At 38.4% G+C, this 22124-nt stretch overlaps 1 protein-coding gene across 2 annotated transcripts in view; it reads right to left on the bottom strand.

Moving 5' to 3' along the window:
- Positions 1 to 4847: 4847 nt before the first annotated feature.
- Positions 4848 to 22124, bottom strand: part of SLAIN2 (SLAIN motif family member 2) — a 33922-nt gene continuing 16645 nt past the window's right edge. Inside the window, exons 5-9 of one of the 2 annotated variants that reach the window (XM_063401894.1) lie at positions 21212 to 21571; positions 18845 to 18982; positions 13868 to 13945; positions 9221 to 9530; positions 4848 to 7495 (exon numbers count right to left, since the gene is read on the bottom strand). In XM_063401894.1, coding sequence (XP_063257964.1) covers positions 7429 to 7495; positions 9221 to 9530; positions 13868 to 13945; positions 18845 to 18982; positions 21212 to 21571 — 953 coding nt within the window. In that variant the 3' untranslated portion in view covers positions 4848 to 7428. The remainder of the gene's footprint in view (positions 7496 to 9220; positions 9531 to 13867; positions 13946 to 18844; positions 18983 to 21211; positions 21572 to 22124) is intronic. The other variant, XM_063401895.1, reaches the window with a different exon arrangement.

Raw genomic sequence — 22124 nt, 5'->3', positions numbered from 1 at the left:
TTTTGTACTTCAGTTCTGCCATTGAGGCATCTAGGCTGGGGAAAGGAGTCTTAAACTGATGGTGTACCTTTGTGAAGGTGGGGAAATGGAGTATAAAATCAGTAGAGCCTACTACACAGTAGCAAGTCTTGAGCAGTAAGTTGTGAGGTGGCTTTGTAAATGGATTTTTCCATTTCTTCCACTGACAGTGGACCACTCGGCAGGAGAGCTGGCACTGGTGGCTTGGTGCAGGGACCTGCAGAGAACTGTATTTCACTCCTCTGGGTAAATTTTCACATGGGGAGAGATTGTAAAGGTGAGAAGTTCACCACATACCAATCAAATCCCTGTGTTCTGCTCTGGTAAAGAAAGCCTGAATTTGCCAGACTTTATCAGAGCCTTGTGTTGCCAAAAGCTGTGTTACTGCTGAGGAAGGCTGAACTGGGCTTGGTGCTTTACCAGATCCGTGATTTTAAGCAAGTCTCTTTAATATTTCTCCAGTATGTTTGTGTATGTGGACAGCACCATTCATGCTGAGCCTGTGTGAATGGCAGCAATAGTCACTAAATCTTTGTTGATGTTCTCTTAAAAGGGAAAATAAAAATCCCTTGACTCTGACATTTACAATAGGTATTATCTGCTCTCTGACATTTGGGCTCATAAACCGAGGTCAACCCAGTTCTTAACTTATCTTGGTGTATCAGAGCAGATATGAAGTGACTGGCTGTCCCTTTCTCTACACAGCAGCCACCTGCCCCTCGCTCCCAGCACGTGAGTCAGGAAGCCTGGGAGTCATTTCAGTGCTGATGAACTGAAATGAGCCTCAAGAAAACACACAAGCATCCTCGGGAGTGTATGGCAGAGCAGGGAACCAGCTGAGGGTCTTCTATAGCCCTCTCTTGCACCATATCAAATTATTTCTTTGAGCCCACAGGCACTCAGGAGGTCTGTGTGCGCTAACGAGCAGTGCTGGCCCTGGTGTTATCGATGGCTGCTTTGGCAGTGCAGCTGCACCCTCAGCAGGGAGTTTTGGGCAGCAGAACCAGACCCTGCTGCCAGCGCTGCGTGTGCAGGCAGGGGCACCCTGAGGCTCGGGAGCTGCCGGTTCCTCCAGCAGGGCTGGCCGTGGATGGAGGGGGATGCTCCGGGCTGCCTTCCTGAGGCTGTGCTGGTGATATCACACTGCTGTCTCTGACATGTAGGCACGGTTCTAAAGGGATGAGAATCGGGACAAGGTTTTCATGGCTCCTTTGAAGACAGGTCTCTTGAAGAAGCATTAACAGCAGTTTTCTGTGTCTGCATTAGCCTGGTGGTGAACAGATGAATGGAAACAATATAACCCTGCCGCGGGCTCAGTAGTTGGGTGAGTAGATGTAGGGGTAAATGGATCACTGTGGAGCTGAGAAACATGAGGCTAGTACAAGAGCTGAGGCAGAGCATTTGCCTGATCTCCCTTTTTGGAGATGAATCCCCCTGGGCCAAATCCATACAGGCCCAGGAGTGCCCAGAAATGTGAGGATTGAATTAGAACGTTCAGAAAAACTAAAATAAATCCACACAGACATGAGGCAGAAATGCAAGTTTAGTTTTAAATAAATAGAGGATTTTAAGTGCCTGTATTAGCTAGTAAGAGAAGCCCTAAAGCCTAGTTTAAAGTTCAAGTAGCTTTGCCTTTTCCAAAGACAGATAAACTCTAGACATAATGAAAATAATGTAACCTTGCTATGCATTCTTAGAACAGATATAGGTGTAGAATTTGTGTAAGAATTTGCATTTGTCTTCGCACATCAATCTTAACTTAGGATTGGTCCAGCAAGGATGTAGAAAATTCATGTAAGTACCTAATTGGGCAAAATGAGAATAAAATGCACTACTTTGAGAACACACACACAGTGCTCACAAAAACACCAATGCCACTGTTGTTGCTAGTGCTTTGACTGCCACTGATAAGATGCTTGTGCGACACAGACTACTGAAGCCTCTACTGCATCTGTGGCTGCTGCTTCTGCTTGGGACTTAGAGACTTTATGTTAGAAGGCTTCTATGTACTGCTACAGACTCTAATAACTTTGCCTTCATGGGATTGATTTAAAGATGCAATAAAGGACTTCTATAACTACTCCCCTTTTAGTCTTCAATGAAGACGTGCTGAAATCATGACACTCCCTCTTTTTTCTTTTTCTTTGACAGAGGACTCAAAATGGTAGCAAGTGCTTCAATAAAGTTTTCATTTTTAAAGGAGGAGAGTGACCAAAGATATAATTATAGGGGCACTAGATACTCTGTCCTGCTGCTCATCATTAAGACAAACACCTTTGAACAAGAACACTTACACTGCCTTTAATTCGGCACGTGTTGGGTCCAGTCAGCCAGCGCATTTGGCCTTACCCTCTGCCTGAACAGGAACCAAGCTCACTGAAACCCAGAGCTTGGTCCAGCATTACTTTCTCCTGGCAGCATTTTGGCACTCACGTGCAGCACAGAGACCAGCAGCAGCTGTAAAATTTGCACAGCAGTGTCAGCCTTGCTGAGTGAAAGGCAGGTAAGGATCACTCAGACAACAAAGCTTGTGTAATGAGTTGTGCAGTTTTGTTTGCAGGTGGGGATTGTCCCTTCTCTTAGTCAGTGACAAGAGGACATAGGCTCAAGCTGTGCCAGGGGAGGTTTCAGTTGGACATAGAATTTTCTTCACAGAAAGAGTGATTAGACACTGGAATGCACTGCCCAGGGAGGTGGTGGAGTCACCATCCCTGAAGGTGTTGAAGGAAAGACTGGACATGGCACTTACTTGGTTGGATTTAATTATTTCAGAGGTCTTTACCAACCATATGATTCTGTCTGCTTATGCTGCTGATGACAGAAGCTCAGATTACAATATAAGTATCTTCTTTTTAGTCTGGTGAAAGATACAGTACACTTCTGTCCTTGAGAGTGGCACACTGCATAGAGATCTCAGGCATTCCAGTTTTGGAATCTAATCTTTTTTAAATTCCATTTCTAACAGTGGATGATGCACCAAGTTAAAAATCCACTTTGCTGATAAGAAAATGGTAGCATTTTTGCTACGAATTCCTTTAAATCCTTTAAATAAATGCTGAAGAGCTACAAATCAGCTTAATCACTACAGTTACGGTTTTCGTCCTTCTAAGAGCTTAACGTGGTCTCAACAGAATTTATCATTTGTGCAAAGAGGACAATGACACAGCACAACTCTATGTGGTATCACAGCTGAAAACAGTTTTTTAAAAATCTTGTGGAGAGAAAGTCTGGTGGAACATGCTTCTTTCAGTTAACTCCTAGATCCAAAAGCATCTTCTGAGCAGTTGTGTGTAGAACACGGATGCTCCGGAGAGCAGCCGAATCCCACCCAGCCTCACCTTCCTGAAGCAGGACGAGTACAGACAGGCTGCCTGTAGGTGTCACACTCGGAGTGCACAGCAACATAAATGCAAGTCAGCAGCAGGTGGGGCTTCTGGTTTGTTCCTTAAATCAAAGCCATCTCATGTGGCCTGTTTTACTTAAAAAGTAAACATTAAATCTAACGTTTGTTCTGTTCCAATCGAAAGAGGGAGTACTGCAGACAATACTTCTGACATGGTCATTTCCCATACCTGTTTTAATGCAAGTACTTCTGAAAAAGAAAAATGTAAGTTGTAAATGATTAAATTGTGCACTCTGCAGCCATCTCAAGACCAGCAGCATAAGCACTTTCAGCCTTCTACCTCCTTAGATGTTCATCGCTTTTTTTCTTCACCATTGCAATCAGGCTGCTAGAGGGGAACACACATGAAATGTGAGAGGACCCAAAGGAGCTGTCACACCCTCCCTCAGAATGAGAACTGAGAAAAATACTACTTCTAATCTTCAGTCCTGCAATCCAGTGATGACACTAATTATAGACAACAGCTTAATATAGAAGAGTTTGTTACAGAAAGAGAAGGCCAAAAGGCTATTAACTATCAGATTTTGACACTGCTGTACTTTCCTGAGGGAGTGGGGCAAGTGGAACTTGACTGCATGACTGAAAAGTGACAATACCTTTTAGAAACAGCAGGTCTGAAGCCAGTTCTATATAAGTACGTCAGTTAACTAGGAGGAAACATTTTAACCTACTGGCTTAATTACAAATAGGGGACAATGCTGGGATAAACAATTAATTAGAAGTTTTACAGCTTAAATTTTGTTAAATTTCATATTAAGTGGCTACCAAATAGAATTAAACCTGCCCTAATTTATACCAACCTAAGAGAAAGATGGCATTCACATTATTGCATCCATTGCTTTGTAGCAAAATGCAGATTACAGAAAGATACCAAGTTCAAAACTAATTTCTTACTTGTATGTGAGCCAAAGATGGAGGCATTCATGTAGAAGGTAGATAAAATGTGTACTTGTAAATTCCAAGAGGACTTAGTAGGTACACTTTTACATTGCACAGTTTTCTGCATAAATTCCAGAATTTTCAAAATTAAAATTTTGTTTCATGTGGTGGTCTGAAGTGAACCCAAATCGTGAAAAAATGGAAAGGCAGGCTTGTACACTTCAAACTGCCCATACAAATCACTCTGGATGAAAATTTAGAATACAATTTTTCATGTAAGGCTGAAGTATACAGGGTCCTTCCAGAGCAGAAGCACAAATCCACCTCTGTCTGTCAATGAAATCACAGATTACACCCAAATACAGTGTTGTACTCAGTTCATGAATTACAGTGGGCAGAAACTAATACTAGAAAAGTAACCTCTAGAAAAGTGAATACAGTTCCTGAAAAACAACCCAACCAACCAGAAAAAAGCCATAAAACAACGTCCTCTAAATTTCTAAAAGCTTTTAAAAACACTTTGATGTAAAAATAATGATCCAGGAAGTATTTTTGTGGTAAGAATATTTTATATATTTTTTTACACTTTTAACACTTACAAAAACATTCAAACAAAAAAAAATTAAATAACTTTGGGAGCAGAATAAATCCTTCTGCCTACACACATACATCAATTCCAAGCTGTTGGCACAAAAAGTAATCCACATTCATAAAACCCTTACTACTATATCAAACATAAGTTAAGTAAATCATAGGCACTATTTTATCAAATCCGTATTTTCACAATTCTGCAGTAAATCTCTAAACACAGAGCCCCATGATTTCCTGATATCAATGAACTGGTAATGCACAAAGGCTTTCCAGCAAACAGACAGTCTGTCTTCTCAGGAAGTCATTTGCTGTATTTTGGGGGGAATAGCAGAGAAAAAAAATCCCTATAAAACTCAAGCTGAATTTACCCACGCGATGACTTACTTTACTTAAGGAAACGTACACAAGTGTGATGCAGCCATGATAAAACCTCCAATATCATCACCTAAATTGAGTTTCAAAATTTTTAAGTCAAGCAAAGTTTGATAAAATCCATCAATTTAAATTCCCCTTTCTTCAGTGAAGACTGCAGCATTGATTTCTAAAATGCTGAAATATTAAAATTCAAGCTTTACTGAGAATATGCACATTTGATCTAGTCTTGTCCTCTGCTGAACAGTGATGTGAGATACTGACACCCATTTCCTGTACCTGCAGGTGACTCAGGGCTAGATTAGTGGTATGTACTGCTCTGTACTGGTGAAAGGTAACCTCTGCTGGAGTCTGACAATTACAGGAGATCTGACACCCCAACTTCGAAGTCTCAGCACAGATTTTGGTCTGGGGTGTGGTCACCCATCAAACCAGAGCTTGCTTGAGTAGTTTAAGTTGCAAGTTAGTCTCCACTTCTTCCTATTTGGTTTCTTCCAAGTCAAGTAGTATTGCATGGCTTTTCATCCAGGAATATGTTAATGTTGGCCTAAAATTCAAGTGCTAGGAATTTCAGGATGAGTTATCCTCTTAGCGGTGGGAGGCAAAATACACCAGCAGTCCCAAACTCAGACACTAATGGGGTTGAAGGCTACCTACCATCCAATCCAACTTGTAGTGTTTTTGTCAGTCATTGCACAAAGGATATACCATTCACATTCTCTTCATCAACTGTACATCCAAAATACTGAAAAACCTTCAAACAAAATCCCTTCCACTGAACTAGTCCCACCCAATACATTTTTAGCTACAGATGTTTGCATGATGTCTTCCAAAACAGAAAACTATGTTTCAATGCTAAATATATCAGTTGTTCTGAGTAAAATGTGTTAGAGTAAGTCAGAGTCACCAGAGGAGTTTAATAGCTTGTAAACAGACATAGCAAGTTTCATACTCTGTTACCAGTAATGTAAGATACACATATGTAAGGCAAAGTACATATTTAAACACACTTACATGGGCAATATCTTCTGTAAAAATATTTACAATTTAAAATAAACCAATTTAAGAAATGGATGAAAGTAAAAAAATAGGATACAGAAAACTCCCTCATACCATGGAACATCACCTAAATGAATATCATTTGGCATCAAGAGTCAACTCATTTCCTTAAAATTTGTATGTTACAAGTGCATAGTTGTGTTTCCTTCTCCTTAACTATCAGCATTTACAGTTGCTGCAGGCTGCAAGTATAGTGGTATGGTATTAGAACAAATCAAAATTATCACTTGCTCTTTCATTTGCAAGGAAACCTGCTATTAAAAAAGCTTTCCCCAAATAGCAAGCCATGTGTTAAAAATGTGGCTACAATAGTGAAGGCCATGTTTCCTGAGCCAGGAATTGAAGGTTAGGAAGATTGTACAATTGATATTAAGCCCTTTTGGCAATCAAACGTGAGAGTAGGTAAATCCAATAAATCAACATAGGAAAGATGCAATCTATACTATTGCATTGCATGTGTCTGCTACATTCAAACCTTTTAATGCAATAAAAGTCATGGCTATGAGCCCCTGTTCTGCCTAATCCTCAGTAACTGCTGATTCTGCTGCACTACTGAAGGACGGATCCAGTCCCAGGTGGGATCTCACACAGTTGTCAAAAGCAACATTTCCCTAGCACTGTAGCAGTCTGCAATCAGAACATTAGCTCTGATTCATGTAGCCTTGTTTCAATAGTACATATTCACCAATCTTTCTGCTGAGTTAAAATAGGCTGAAAATGAAGTTTTGGATAATGTATGTTGATAGTTATCCTTGCTGTTTTTCAAGATGGGCATTTCTTTGACATTCATTCATTTTTGCCCTGACATTGGCCACTCTCATAAATGCTCATATTGATAACATTTTTAGCAAGCAATAAAAAGCCCCCAGAACTGATAGCAATTTAATGTAGAAGTGATTGTATGACCACCAAACATCTGATGTTAGATGTCATTAAAGTGCTGCTTTATAGTAATCTCTGCCAGTTTGTGCTAATTAGAGACAGAGAGGTTTGGAATTTTTACAAATTCCTAGAGTCACATCTGAACAGTTTGTTTAATCAAGCTGTCTTTTAGCCTGGTGAGGAAGTATCCATGAGCACTGGAACTCTGCATTAAGCTGTGCAGATCAGTAGCAGCCATCTTTCCAACTCTCATCTTTCACGTTGCCATATGTCTTCAGAGTGGGTAATGATCTAAAATGAAATGAGATGTTTTTCAGTTTCACATATAACTGTTGAAGTCTCTATCTACAATACGTAAGAATTTAAACATCTTATAAATAACTGAAATATACACTTTATTAATTTACTTCTCTGCAATTTACTTCTCTGCAAGTTTACTTAAACCCTAGAGTATCTTCAGTTTCAGGTTGCATATGTTACATGTTGGTAACTACCACACATATAGCATAAATAAATAAATAAATAACACACATTTAGCATAAATAAATAAATAGAGAACTTATTGCTATTATACTCTGTGAAAATGCAAACTCAATCTGCTTCCTCCTAAAATAGACATTTTTTCAGTGATCTATGTGAACAGTCAAATCCTTGCTTCGAATACTGCATTTTGCTGACATCAAAATCTGACATTCTAGAAACTTCATTATTGCAATGTGTACAGAGTCAGCATTATAGAACCCTGGAATTGTGTAGGCTGAAAAACAACAGTAAGAACATCAAGTCCAACCACTAACTCACCACTGCCAAGTCCACCTCTAGACCATGTCTCAAAGTGCCACATTTACACATCTTTTAGATATCTCCAGGGATGATGATTCCACCACTTCCCTGGCTAGCCTGCTCCAATGTTTGACAACCCTTTTAGTGAGATTTTCCCCCTAATACCCAATCTAAACCTCCTGTGCTGTAGGCTGGGGCTGTTTCCGTTTGTCCTACACGTGCAAACTTTAGAAAAAAAATTATAAAGTAAATTTTAAGAAGTTTAGTAAGTGAAACACTTTTCTGTAAGACAAGCTGTGATTTTGACAACCACACTTCATGACTATTAGCAAATTCCTACCAAAGCAACTGCTTTTTATTACACAGAGTTCCATACTGCTGACCAATGCAGGCTCTAACCACAGAAGTCAGTGCTGTGACAGTCGCTTGTCATTCCCCTGCCCAGCACACACTGCAGAACAAAACTTTTCCACTGTGCTATTTCTCTTACAGTACTAGAGACTATTTGCTTTTCCCTTCCATTTAAGGAGATTTTTAATATTTCTCAAGGATGACTGCTTCCTTATGTCAGCTTCTACTTGACACATTCAGTGAAAACTGGCATTCACAGTTAATACTCAGTCTCTCTTGCAGAAGTTTTCCAAAAGACACTGACATCACGCAACTTCTATAGCTGGGTGCTAGCAGTTATGTTGAAGGTAAAAATTCTGTTTCAGCCTGTGGGTTAACTGCAGTGATTTTTATGTTAAGCTTAGCAAATGCTACGGATGGCTACTCTGTCTTGATGCATCTTCCTTCTACAAGTTTCCAGCTGCCCAAGGAGAGAAACTACTCTCACCATGGTACAGTTGCTTGAGTTACAGAGGCAAGTAGTTCTGACTTCAGAATGTGTCACTCACACAAATGAATTTTCTGTTGCCAGCCACATTTTGGTAACTTTTTACCACATGCAGACAAATTCTTGCTGCCTTCTCAAGCCCAGACTTTGTTTACTTAATTCAGTATCTTCGATTACTAATTTCACTTTCACTTATTCACCTTCACTCATTCAAGAACCTTTAGCTCTCAGTTTGGATTCAAAACTATTTTGGAAATACTTCACATAGAGGTCTCCATTTCTGTTCTGAAGACCTTGAGATCAAAATAACAACTGCAAGAAGCAGCAGCACAAATACACAGTACACAAAATGCATTTTGAAAACTTCCACCTAAGACTGCCTGTCAGAGACTCACCTGCGAACAGGCTGTGCAAGTTTGCTGCGAGGCACTGGGATGCCCCCTGTGGAAGGGGCGCTGGGTCTGGGCAAACCACTCCTCATCCCTGCCGGTCTGGTAAGAGTAGTACTGTTAATACCGCCGGCAGGGCCCGGCAGGCCTGAGCTCTGGGCTGCCAGAGGCCCTGGGGAAGAACTGCTGTGCGTCAGCTGCGCGGCTTCCGGAGAGGCAACCGAGGCGGGGCCGTGGGCACCGAACGCTTTCACTGGCTGGCGGAGAGCTAAGGGAGACGGAGCTGCAGGCGAGCGGAACTTACTCGAAGAAGGTACTGCAAAATACAGAAATGACTTTCAGCTTACGGTACAGTATTATTGGAATTAAAAACTGGAAATTATTTTATGCGATTATACAAACAATATGGAATGTATAATGGATACAGCCAACCAAGCAGCAATGAGAAACAGGAATTCAGATGTCATCTTTGTCATGTGTTTTTGATATCATAACTCTAATGCCTTCTTTGCTTACTACAAATATTTCTCTGGATTTGTAAGAAATTCTATTCAGGCTATAACTGTTGTATCAGTTAAGTCAAAAGAAACAGAGAAGAAGGTATTTCCTAAGAAGAAATTTAACTGCTTCAGAAACATGTGAACTTAATTCCCATCCATGAAAGAACATGTTGAAGAATACAATATTCTAGTGTGACACAGGTTTTAAATAGATTCAAAGTGTATATTAGCCTTCAATGATGAAATTTTGAGCGTAGAGCATCCTGGTGTTTCTTATATGCTGTTCTTTTTAACCACTGCATTAGAATTCGTCTAAACACATGGTTACATCTCACATTTTCTGGCAGATGGAAAATAAAAAGATGGGGTCAGCTGTCCTGGTTTCAGCTGGGATAGAGTTAATTTTCTTCCTAGTAACTGGTATAATGCTGTAGAGCTTGGGTTAAGGAGGACATCTGCCAACCCCGAACACCAAAGATGTTAAGGTGCTGCTATGAAACTTAAACCAGACAACTCTTAACAATTTATAGCCTTCCTCTTCTTACAAACATTACCTAAATTATCAGCCTAACTAATACCTGTTAATAACTAATATCTGTTTTCTAGTACTTTGTATCTGAGTTAGTAAGCAAGGTTTTGTTATCAAGTCCTTTCTGGGATAGGTGAATAAAACAGAATATACAATAGTCCTTTGATAATGCCAAAACTTAAGCATAATTCTTCAGAATTTTGGAGGAATATTTACAAATTATGCATAATTTATCACTAAACAGAATACTTAAATTAACCCATAATCTTAGTAATGGAATGAAATTTCATCAGCTTTTCAAACTGGTTAGGGTGGGTCAGTAAGAGTCAACAAAGGATGATCAAATCAATCACATAACAAAAACGTTTACATTTAGTAGATTTGCATAAACTATTCTTCCCTCTACTAAATAAATGTTTTACACTGAGACCAAAGTTGCATTGTTTTTGACAGATGTTGTACATAAAGAAGCTGGACCTTAACGAATCATCATTTTCAAGGCAGATTCAGTAAGAACATGAGGAGTGAGAAAGGAGACGAGTAATGCCAGAATGTAGCATCCTAAATGGGCTACAGAGGAACTGGTAATTTTGAGATTGTATTTTGAAGCCGTTTCTTATAGGGGATGTCTAGGAAGATTAATATGTACCTCATTAGAAATGTGAATTGGATTTGATTCCTTTCTGGATTACCCAAGGGGGCCTTTCCCCTGATAGCAATATCAAACACAGCAGGAAGCCGCTGATGGGTAAAGCTGACAAGAAAAGGTGACAGAGAGGTCAAAAACACATGACAGTTGCTAAGCGGCAGGGAGATTAAGTAAAAAACCTTAAAATAAAAGCTGGCGTCATGCCAGAGTATGGATTAAGGAAAGCATTAACAACAGAATGACTGGACAAGAAGAGCATCCAAGTGCTCCTAGGACTAAGATAGATTATATGTAAGTTTCTAAAACGTGACCTCGCTTGTTAACATCAATGCAATCAAATCTGCAAAATTTCCAAGTGACTCTACAGTGTAAATATTGGGAGCTTTTATCTCTGAACTCCTCATTACAATGCTTGGAACACAAACACAGCACCATGTTAGTGGCTACCAACAGGGCAATGCCAGTGTATAAAAACTGAATTCAGCTTTGGGCCTCTTAGGGGCACAACAGGGAAAAGGTTTTCAGGTACACAATATAAGCAACAAAAAGTTGCAAGGGAAGAAAACTTGTTGCATTCCCAGCAGAAGCAAGGATCCAGTGAATCAGTCTTCTCCATTCTCTTTAACCTTCTGCTGACCGTATTTTACCATGCTGCAAACTTGAGCTGCCAATTCATAAAACATTTCCTGTCAGCACAGCATTGCAGACATTGCTGAGAGCTGTATTCATTCTTGTACATAAAGGAATGAATTGTCTTCCAGAGCAGTCCACATGATGCAGTCTGGCAAACTGCCTAATAATTCTGTTTTACAGATAAAGAATTTGGTCTCAGAGCAGTTTTGGATATTCATTATAGTCAGGTGGCTTCTCTGTAAGACAGGATCACAAAGAGCGAGGTACTGCCTCACAGACTATTTGATAACTGCATGTGTATATACTAACCATGTAGAGTATTTAGCTAATCTATGTTTAACAAAAACATGTAAACATAGAAGGGTAGTGCTTAATAGCCTTACACAACTCAATCTCCTTATAAAGTAAACTAGAAACAACTACAATTAAAACATCTGGCAACAAAAAAAAAAAAAAAAAAAAAAAAAAGAAAAAAGAAAAGAAGGCATGGTGCAGTCATGACATTTAGATGTCCTACCCTCTCTGGATTCTGTCCTGGATTGTGGGCAGGGAGCACGAGATCTCCATGTGGCAAAGTAGAATGCTGTGAAGCTGCAAACTTATTTGGCTTGCACTCCAAGGCCAGCTGCTGCACACCAACTTGAAAACAGATTAAATTCTAATGCAGTTGTTAAATCACAACCATCATGATGAGATGAATCAGCTCAACATGAAAGGACAGATGAGGTATAACTATAGAAATCAATAAATTGATCTGTCATCTCAGTACAGGAAAGATGTAGAGGTCTTCAGCCTGGAGAAGAGAAGGTGCTGGGGAGATGTTACCACAAAGTGGTAAAAAAAAGCCAACGTATGTGAAAGGTGTCAAGCTATGTAATGAACAGTATTTTAAGAAGGTAAAATCAACTGTTGCTCAGCTGTTCATTTCTCTGAAAGGAAAGTCTTGCTTCATTACTGCTAAATACTTCTATACTCATGAGGATGTCACATCAGAAGAAAGAAAACCAACACATTAAGGGCTATAAAATAGAAAATAATTGAAAAAGACAAAGCAAGTATCTGAAAAGATCCTCATTTAAAGTAAGGAATGACAACAGCCATAAACTGGAATATATAACTGGGAGTGCAACATGCACTGTTCCTCCTTCTCTAAGGTTTAATAAAATTTTACAAATAATATAAACTCAAAGAAAAGCTCATTTTCTGTACATTCCTACAGGTTCTGACTAGGCCACTGATCTAATAAGTGTTCCAGACATCCAAATGAAGGCATGGCCAACTGGAAAGAAAGTAAAGAAAGCTCTGCAGAGGAATAGCAATGGTGGTCTTATGCAAAGCAGAACATTGAGATCTTTATCTGGTATGAAGTATGAAAACTGTTAAGAGACTTCCTCTTAAGACATGTGAATCTGTTTCACAGCCATCATACTTCGCTAAAACTTTCTGCATGGCATGAAGATGACTCTGAGGAGTTGGCATTGTTAAACCCCCAAGAGAAACACGAACATTCTGTCAGCCCCTCATGTCTGCAATGACTCTCACAGTGCTTAAAGGATTCTAGCATCTACATGCTTATGAATTACTCTCAAGTGTAATATGATCTTTAAAATGAGATATTCTTGATTGTAATACACAACAGACCGACTATGCTTAAAACCCAAACCATTATTGACCCTGTGAAACTGAGGCAGTGTCACATACAAGGCTGCCAGAGCTGATTAAAATCAGACAAAACTGTCTAACTGGATTAGAGACTCAATATTTCATGTTATTAAAAAAAAAAAAAAACCAAAAAAATTCAGTCAAACTAGAATATTATATACTAAAGTCTCTAATTCCTTGAGTCAAAACCCCTTAATTCATCTATGTTGGGATTAACCTTCTGGTTTTGTGAGAAAAGAGAAAGCACAAATAAAAGCAAAATAAATTGATAGTCTACACTCATCTTTGCAAGGATAAATTTGTTAGTTTTTGTTCCTAGCACAAAGGATTGTATTTTTACAATTTTTGTTTTAAAAACTGTATTTTGCAATTAAAAAAATTTCTACACAACTATAGCCCTAGTCAATATGTATTTAGGAGTCTACTTTTCTAATCCTGATTAGTATTAGAAAGCCACCCTTCCTTGGATTTTTACCTCAAAATTCAATCTTCTATATAATACAGAGTTTATTTTTAATATTTAGACAAAAAAGTTAACTTTCATACAGCAAGGACCACTTGCTTAATCTCTACAGTAATTGCAAGAGCAAGTTTCCTAATCTAGAACATGTGAGATTTAATGCAGGCGAACCATTATCTGTGATTTGCTGGAGCTTGATAAGAGGTTGTAAGTTAATTACCTCCTTTTGTAGATGGAGTTTGAAGAAACTGTTTGGTTTTGAAGGCAGCACGAGGCAAATTTTTCTGCCTTTGCAGAGCTGTTGAAAGACAAGAAGTATTATATTTGTCTAAGAAGAAAAGAAAACTGAATTTAATGGGAATTTCAGAATTGTATCCACTTGTGAAGCATCAAGGAACAGTGTGAGTAAAACACTCAAAAAGCTGTTATGACTCTGGAAGTGATGGAATTTTGTGAATGGTGCTTGCTTTTAATGGCAAAGAGTTGCAGAGGAATGTGTCAGAAATTTTGCAGTGCAAAATGCGCAGATTTGATAAGAGTGAAGCTTCTTGCAGGGCAAAAAGCCCAGTAATGCAAAACAAAAATTAAAACACCAAAGGGAGAACAAGCCACCTAGCAAACATGTTACAGCAATATGAGAGCAAGATTAGATACAAAGATGAAAATTAAACTGTTGTATTTGACCTAGCTAGACTAAATTTTTCATTTTAAAAGTGTCCTCAAAAAATATGCCAACACTATACAAAAGCATAAATCTTTGTCTAATATGATCATCATATAAACAAATTGTATTCTTCAGTTATGGAGACTTAAGCCTTCTTGAGAGATGTCTTTTTTCTCCCCTCCTCAAAAGGTATGCAATAGGACTTAAGCTTAAAATGAAGACTTAGCACTAAGATTTATCAGCTGCCAGCACGTACACAGCATGATGGAAATTGGTTTTTATTGCTCCTTTGCTCCCTTGTCCTGCCTTTTGTCTAGTAACATTCAAGGGCTGGGACTGCCTTGAAATGATCTCACTACCTACCAGTAACCAAGAGAGAAGCCAATGTTCCAAGAGCTGCAGAATCTTGGCATGGAGAGAATTACTTATTTCCAGAAGGAATGCATTGACTCAGCCTAATTCCATCGCAGCACATTTAAGGGGGGGAAGGAGGAAAGTAGTCAATGAAATAAAGCTTTGACTACACTGAGACTTCATAAAATGATAATGTATGAATAAACATCTCTGCTTATCTCAGTGTATGAAGTTTTGTACCAGCATAAAACTGATTGCACTAGCTTATTTCCATAGTGAGAAGGAAGAAAGATGGGGGAACAGCTGTGCAAGAAGATCCTGACCCTGAGTAAGGTATAATCCCATCTCCAATTACTGAATATTGCTATAAAGAAGGTGGGGGGGGAACAATTTGAATCCTACTATTGGTTAATCCTTTCGTTTGATAGCATTTAATGATTACTATCACCTTTCCTATGCTTCAGTCAGTGCAAAATACACAGAATTTTATGAACTATAAAAAATTTGTCATGTGTTTTAACATCATGCTGAAATTATGATTAGGCAGTCTATTCAATTTAGTCTTAATAACTAACTAAAACTGTCATGTTCAACAAACAGCAAAAAGGAATTAGATTGTTCATGAACACAGTAAAATTCTGCCTGTGTCTACTACTAATAAAAACCTTATTCCTTGTACCAACTAGAATCTAATGTAAAATAGCCTGTGGTAATATGCAATTTTTACTCCACTGGCACATGGTCTTCCTAAAAACTTTTTTAAAAGCCCACATATGAACAGCCAATTAAGCACAGTAAGGTCTCTAAATATGACTGCAATTTCTAGAAATTTACTGAGGCAGACCATTGGCCAGACTGCTTCTGTCCTAAAGTATTCCACTTCATTATTTTTTACTAAATCACTGTTTCTGTTGTCCCACACAAAATGAAGAAAAGCTTCTTTGTTCATATTTTGAATTTCTTTTGTCCCAATCCACTCAGATTTCAATATGCTAATGCACATGGCACTTTCTTCCCCATCATTATTCACACTTCTTGCAAGTCAGAGATGTGGGATAATATGCATTAAATATGCATTTATCAAATTCTTTCCTTCTCAATGGAGACTCCAGGAAGCAGACACTCAACAACAGAACATTTCTGTGCACTGAAACACTGAAAAGAGCTTAGGCAGTACAATTTGAGCAATGCTGAGCAAACATGCAATTTGAGATAAGCGCCCAGTGCATGTTTATCCACGCCACTTGCTGCTCTTGAAGTGCTCTGTGTATTCCCTGTCACATCTGCTGCCTGCTGAACACATGTAGTTACATTTACTTCTGATCAACTGAACTGGACTACTTGGTTTCTTCAAAACTTACTCTTCCTCCTTTCACTCTGAACATGCCAAGCAGTTGGATCTTGGCAAGCAGACCAGTCACTTTACTGGTAGTTTTAAGAATCTACAGCTCTTTGAGAAACTTTTGTGTTTAGCTCTTCTTAAAAGCATCCATGTGCTTGTAGTGCTACTAAGTACAAAAGCATGACACAGAATCCAAAACCAGGTGGCTCCTACATGGAAGCCACCCTACAACTTCTAGAGCTTTGTACAGTCTATGTGGCACAGGACCCAAATACAGAGATTTCCCATCACTAACACTTTAGACAATACCTATTCCTTGGGGAACACACACATTACTGTATCTCCTAGTGTTTTAAGGTGAAATATTTACCAGCTTTCACATTAAAAAAAAAAGTACTTTCGGCAGAATGGCACAGAGAATCAGATGTAGATGAAGATTCAAATTGTTATAACTGCTATTTAATTCAGTCTCTTTTCAAAAACAGTTTGGATTGTTCACCACATTGCAGTTGAAAGTTAAAATGCCGGGTTTTGTGTACCTCTAAACACATCTGAACTTCTGAATGTGTCTTTCCTCTCTTCTGTAAGCAAATACAATTTGGCTATAAAACTGTAAGAGGAATTGTAATTTCAGAAACTTACTGGATTCCTAGCTCATTTTTGAATGCCAGCAACCATAGCAAGTTCAGTACTGCAGCCACAGCAAATGTACAAGTCAATTATGAACCGCAAATCTTTGACAAGGAGCAAACTAGTGACCTCAGGTGGCAAGCCAGCAACCTCGCAAAGGTAAGCTCATGCAAAACTAGCAGGTGTATGAGGAAGCTTCAAATCCCAAGACCCAGAAATCATTGCCAAGGGAAAACAAAAATTTGCTGCAATTTAACAGTGCTTTGTGCAAAGTGACAAAATAGAAAACGAATAAAACAAAAAGTATATAATAAAAAGGACACAATTCTGGAAATCTTTATACAATGTACAGTTTTGCAGAAAATTTTTAATCCAGACTAAGCAAAGATACTTACTCATTGACTTCACACACAAACCGTTTTACGATTGTCAATAGCAAGACTCTGACAAACATCTGTAAGAGCAGGGAAACTGTAAAAGCTAGAAATCTGGCCTTTATTAATGATATTTAACTTACATTTAAATGTAAGTTGGTCTAGAGTGGTTCACATTTGGGGAAATAGTCTATCAGAGAAAAGCAAATTTACCTAGTAATTCTTAATGCATCCACAAGTTGAAAAAAAGAAATATAAACACAAGCACACCACTTTGGCTCCTGCAATGAAGTAATGGACTAAATATTGAATACTGGGACTCCTCTTGTCTGATCTTTCCAGAAAGTTTAGCCATGAATATAATTTGAATTCTGGAAACAGCCTTCCAGCTAAGTTGCTCTCTATGCTCTTCCCTTCCCAGTTCACCCAATTCTAAAGCACCAAATAAAATCTGTAGAGAGTTTTACTCAAAATATTTTTCATTCATTTTCTTTCAGTTCATTTTGATGATTTTTCCTATCACTGAAACAGCACAGCTGTCCAACTGCTCTGAGTGCTTTATATTTTGATAGTTGTGCATTTGAACTACACAAATGTCCTTTCAGCTGTAAATCACACCTTCTCAGTGTCTGCAAAAGGTTTCCACCCAAGAGGGCCAAGGTGAAAGGATTCTGGACCAACTTATATGAACAACAGTAGTCACACTAACTTCTATCTACTACAGCATCACACACCTGGGACTGACTGTCCACACAGTCCTTACATCTGCTCTGAGTCTGTACAAAGACAGAAATCTTGGTGTCTTTGGCATGGTCTATTCCTTATTTTGTATTTAAGTGCCCTTGGTAAGCTTTAACACGTCATTTTGAAAGCTTTAAAACAACCAGCTAGGTATGCCACTACGCCTTCACTGTTCTATAGGTAAAATACCCCTAGTTAAATTCATCAACATTATTTTTACATTTCCCATCAAATATTTGGATTACTGATGAACCTTTATCACAAAATTTTTACAGTTCAAAGCTCTACATATAAAAATATTCATAATGTGTTCTTCCCTTGAAAATGTCACACAAGGTTATTAAATTCAGAAACTTTTATAAGAAACGGTCAGGAAACATTTAAACAACAAGAACTGGCAATATTGACATATAAAGAAACACTGAATATTTAATTTTCATTTGCTTTAGCTTCTTTAAGGTCACCATTTTCAAGAGATTTGTGAGAATAGCAGCATTCTCATATCAGCAGTTAACTTGTGGAGAAACTAGGAAAGCAGGAGTCCAGCAATGGGCTAATACATTTTATGAGACAGAGGTTCATCCAAACCCTCTTTAGGAAGTAACTGACACTTCAGTACATAAAATTAGCAATTGGATATACATTAAAATAAAGGAAAAAAAAAAAGAAAAAAAAAGGAAAAAAAAAAAGAAGAAGGAAACTGCAGACTTGGGTTAAGTTAAAGGGTTAAACAGAAATTAACACTTTTGGTCATGTTTCACTACTGAAAAAAAAGCAATAAACATAATCTAGGTGGTTTTTCAGAGCCTAGAAAGAAAACAGTTTCTGACATGCACAAATACTGTATTTATATTCTTTATATTACTTCTACATATTCCTTTAGGAAACTGTGAATGACACCTTAAAAAGAAATCTGACTTTTCCGAGTACTTCGTATACCATAAAAACAAATTCACAGAAGTCTGATTAAAAATCAAGATTAGCATCTTCAGTGTGGCATGCAATGTTTTGCTTTGCCCTGACACTGGAAGACAGCTGAATACCATCACTTAATTCTGAAATTTACACTGAAATAGCACTAAAGGTACTTACTGGCTGAGGCTTGAGGTTGAATGCGAGGTATTCCTCCATTTGGCACTTGGAAGTTTGAGTCACTTCTGCTGTTTTTCACAGACTCAACTTGGATGTTAGATGTCCTGGACAAGTTTGGAAGACTACGCCTTAGTTTTTCTGTATGAAATAACACAAAGATACCACAATGTGTAGTCTGATGCTGAACCAAGGTCAGGTTGTGAACCCGTAGTTGAACCCCAAATGTAAATGACACAAAATTAACCATATAAAACTACACTGCAATTTAGAAGTGTATTTTGTTACATTACTTCTTCACAAATCTATCACATAAAAAAAAATTATGTGTCTAAAAAAAGTAAGAATGTACATTTTTCACCTATGGTGAAAAAAGTCAAGCATATTGTGTTTTGAAATTGAAACATATCTGGATGTGATTTTCTGGAATTTATTGTACTATTATCAAAGTTGAACAGACAAATCTAATTTACAGTTTTGCAGGGTTTCCAGATTATTTACCCAGAAAGTTATTTGTAACAAAATGCTTGTCTGAGGAGCACAAATGACACAGATGTTTGAGTAAATTTTTCAGACTGCCTTGTCCTGTATCAATCCATCATACAACAAATAACAGCCATCCACTTGGAAAGGACCTCTTCATACACACCATTCAAAATTATTGAAGTGTCCAGTTATGCTTCATCTCTCACATATGACTTGACTTATCTACTCAGCTAATGCTGATACTTCAGGGGCCTTCTAATATTTGTACCACTATTCACAGAATCTGAAAAGATGCCATTGAGTACTTCTCAAGTCTAATGACATTCTGTGTATCTCCAACCCATGCAGAGTTGGGTTGATGACATACTTTGGATATAAGACTGAAGATGCCTTGACAGGATGAGTGGCCAACCTGATTCTGCAGAGGGATGCAGGGAAGAAGTAGGTTAACCACGCACAAGCACTAAAGGTGAAAACAAAGCTAAGTCTTCATTGGCTGAATATTCCAACAAGTGTACTTTCTTCACTCAGCAGTGAAGAATTCAGTGAAATTCAAACAATTCAAAGAAATCACTTTGCACTGCTTTGCACTGAACTTCGTACATTGTTGAACCCTGTCACCCAAATTTCCCTCCAACCGTTCTAGACAAATAAAACACACACACACACACAAAAAACCAAAACAAAAAATAAACAACAAAAAACAAAAACACCTCACCCAAACAAATAACAAACAAACAAACAACCCCCCCCCCCCAAAAAAAAAACCAGAAGAGAAAACCTGAACAACTTTTTTTGGCTGCTGCTGTATCAACTCTGAATATCCAAGCAACGCTCAATTCCACAAAAACCACTGCAAGATAATTCCTTGGAAGTGTTTCAGAAACACATGATCACACACTCTATTTTGATCCCTCTGGTATGTGGGACACTAGCTTTTGGTACCATTCCTCTCACAGAATATTTTTATTGCAGCTCATCTAGCATGCATTAAGACTTTCATTTTAAGAAATGAATGGGAAAGAAATTCTCAATTAAGTCACAATATTATTGAGTAGCTTTTGCGTTGCACATTTTCCTAGATACCTAAAATTTTCCCAAACCACTATTACTAGTAAGGAGAATTCTTAATATCTAAATGTATATTCTTTCTAAATTTAAAATCTTACTTGCTGGATAAAAACTATGTTTGTTGAAATGGGAATATGCTTGCAAAATTTCATCCCAATAAAAGGAGTTTCTGCCAGACGGCTACCAGGAAAATGTACATTCAAGGAGAAAAATTGTATCAGGATTATATTATTTTGTTCTATGCCAATATAATATAATTGCATTGAATTTAACTTTTATGCAGCAGTTTTCACAGCTTTGAGATATCTAAAATATTCAACAAATGCATGAGTTAAGTACTAATTTTTTTAAGACTATATTAATGAAAAGTTTTAGAGTCCTGTGCAACCAGAAGAAAGCATTCAGCTGCCTCACAGTCTACAGGCATGCATAAATTGCCATGTTACTCTTACCTGACCACAGTTACTTTCCCCTGCATTTTGTTCTGTCATCTGCAAGGCCTAACTCTACTAGTAAATGAGTTTCACTGCTTTATTTCAGTGCATTTGCCTGTCAAATATAGACCTTGATCACTATGAAACACAATTATACCCATTGACTGGATAACATCTAAAATAAATGTAAGCCTATCAACTCATCTGACTGTAAGAGTGCCCCAGCAGAACTTAAACTTTGCTTGCTCTGCATTTTCTTCAGCAATTCAGAGATTAAACCACGATGTTACACAAGCACACGGTGTGCCTGTGGACTGATGAAACTCCTTTACAGAAATGACACAACAGCTCATGTAATGAACTTCAGGCAGTTTTTTACCTTCACTTTTGACAGTACTAGTTTGCAAGTCTGCAGGATGGCCTTGAAGCGAAAGCCGAGGTTGCTGTAACCGGCTGATCATAGGCTGCGGTGACACTCTGCTGTACTCTATGCTGCGAGCAGGTGAGCGGGAGCGAGGCGAGTTTCTTGGAGATTGTTTTGGTGAAGGCCAGGGAGAACTGCGAGGTGATGGTGAGAACCTGCTAACAGCAGGGTGCACCATGTGATGTGTGCCATCTTCCTCATCTTCTAAGCTCTGTGCATCAAGCTCCTGGTCGCTGAACGTGCCCCGGCGGGTGGAATTGCAAGAGGAGCCAGAACTGCGGCGAGAAGCTGTGGCTGCGTACTCCTGCCGCAGGCCTGGCAACAACAAGAACATTGCTTGCTTCCAGCCCACAGATGGTTCAAACTAGAGACACTGCACACAGATATCTGCACGGTTCTCAAACTCAAATTTGGCTCACCTTAATTCCTGTTATTGGAGGCATTAAATGAATTCCTATTAGTACCAAGAAGTTATCTACCAGCTAATAATGACTTGAAGTAAATAGGTGAGTTCATTCCTTTTCCTAGTAAAGCAATCATCAGTACAGGTATATTGTGTATGTACTTGCTCATCTCCTCTCCCAGGCTGGAACTAGCAACACAGGCTACATCATAATTTTGGTATCAAGTAACATCTTGTAACAATTACAGCAGCCACAATGAAATGTCTCTTGCAATGTATTAGTGAATCTAACTAAAAAAGCAACTCAATAAGCTACTCCTAGAGAAACCGGAGGTGTTAGACCAGTGGTCTCGCAAACCAATCCACTGGCATACAGCAAGAAAATTCTGAACAACTAGTATTTTTGAAACAGCACTTATCTTGTCTTTATCTCATACTATTTTAAATTATAATTTAGTGTATATT

The sequence above is a fragment of the Prinia subflava genome, chromosome 7 (assembly GCF_021018805.1).
Source record: "Prinia subflava isolate CZ2003 ecotype Zambia chromosome 7, Cam_Psub_1.2, whole genome shotgun sequence".
Classification (NCBI taxonomy): domain Eukaryota; kingdom Metazoa; phylum Chordata; class Aves; order Passeriformes; family Cisticolidae; genus Prinia; species Prinia subflava.
Note: the sequence above shows the minus strand (reverse complement) of the source record. Positions and strands in the feature narration are given on the sequence as shown.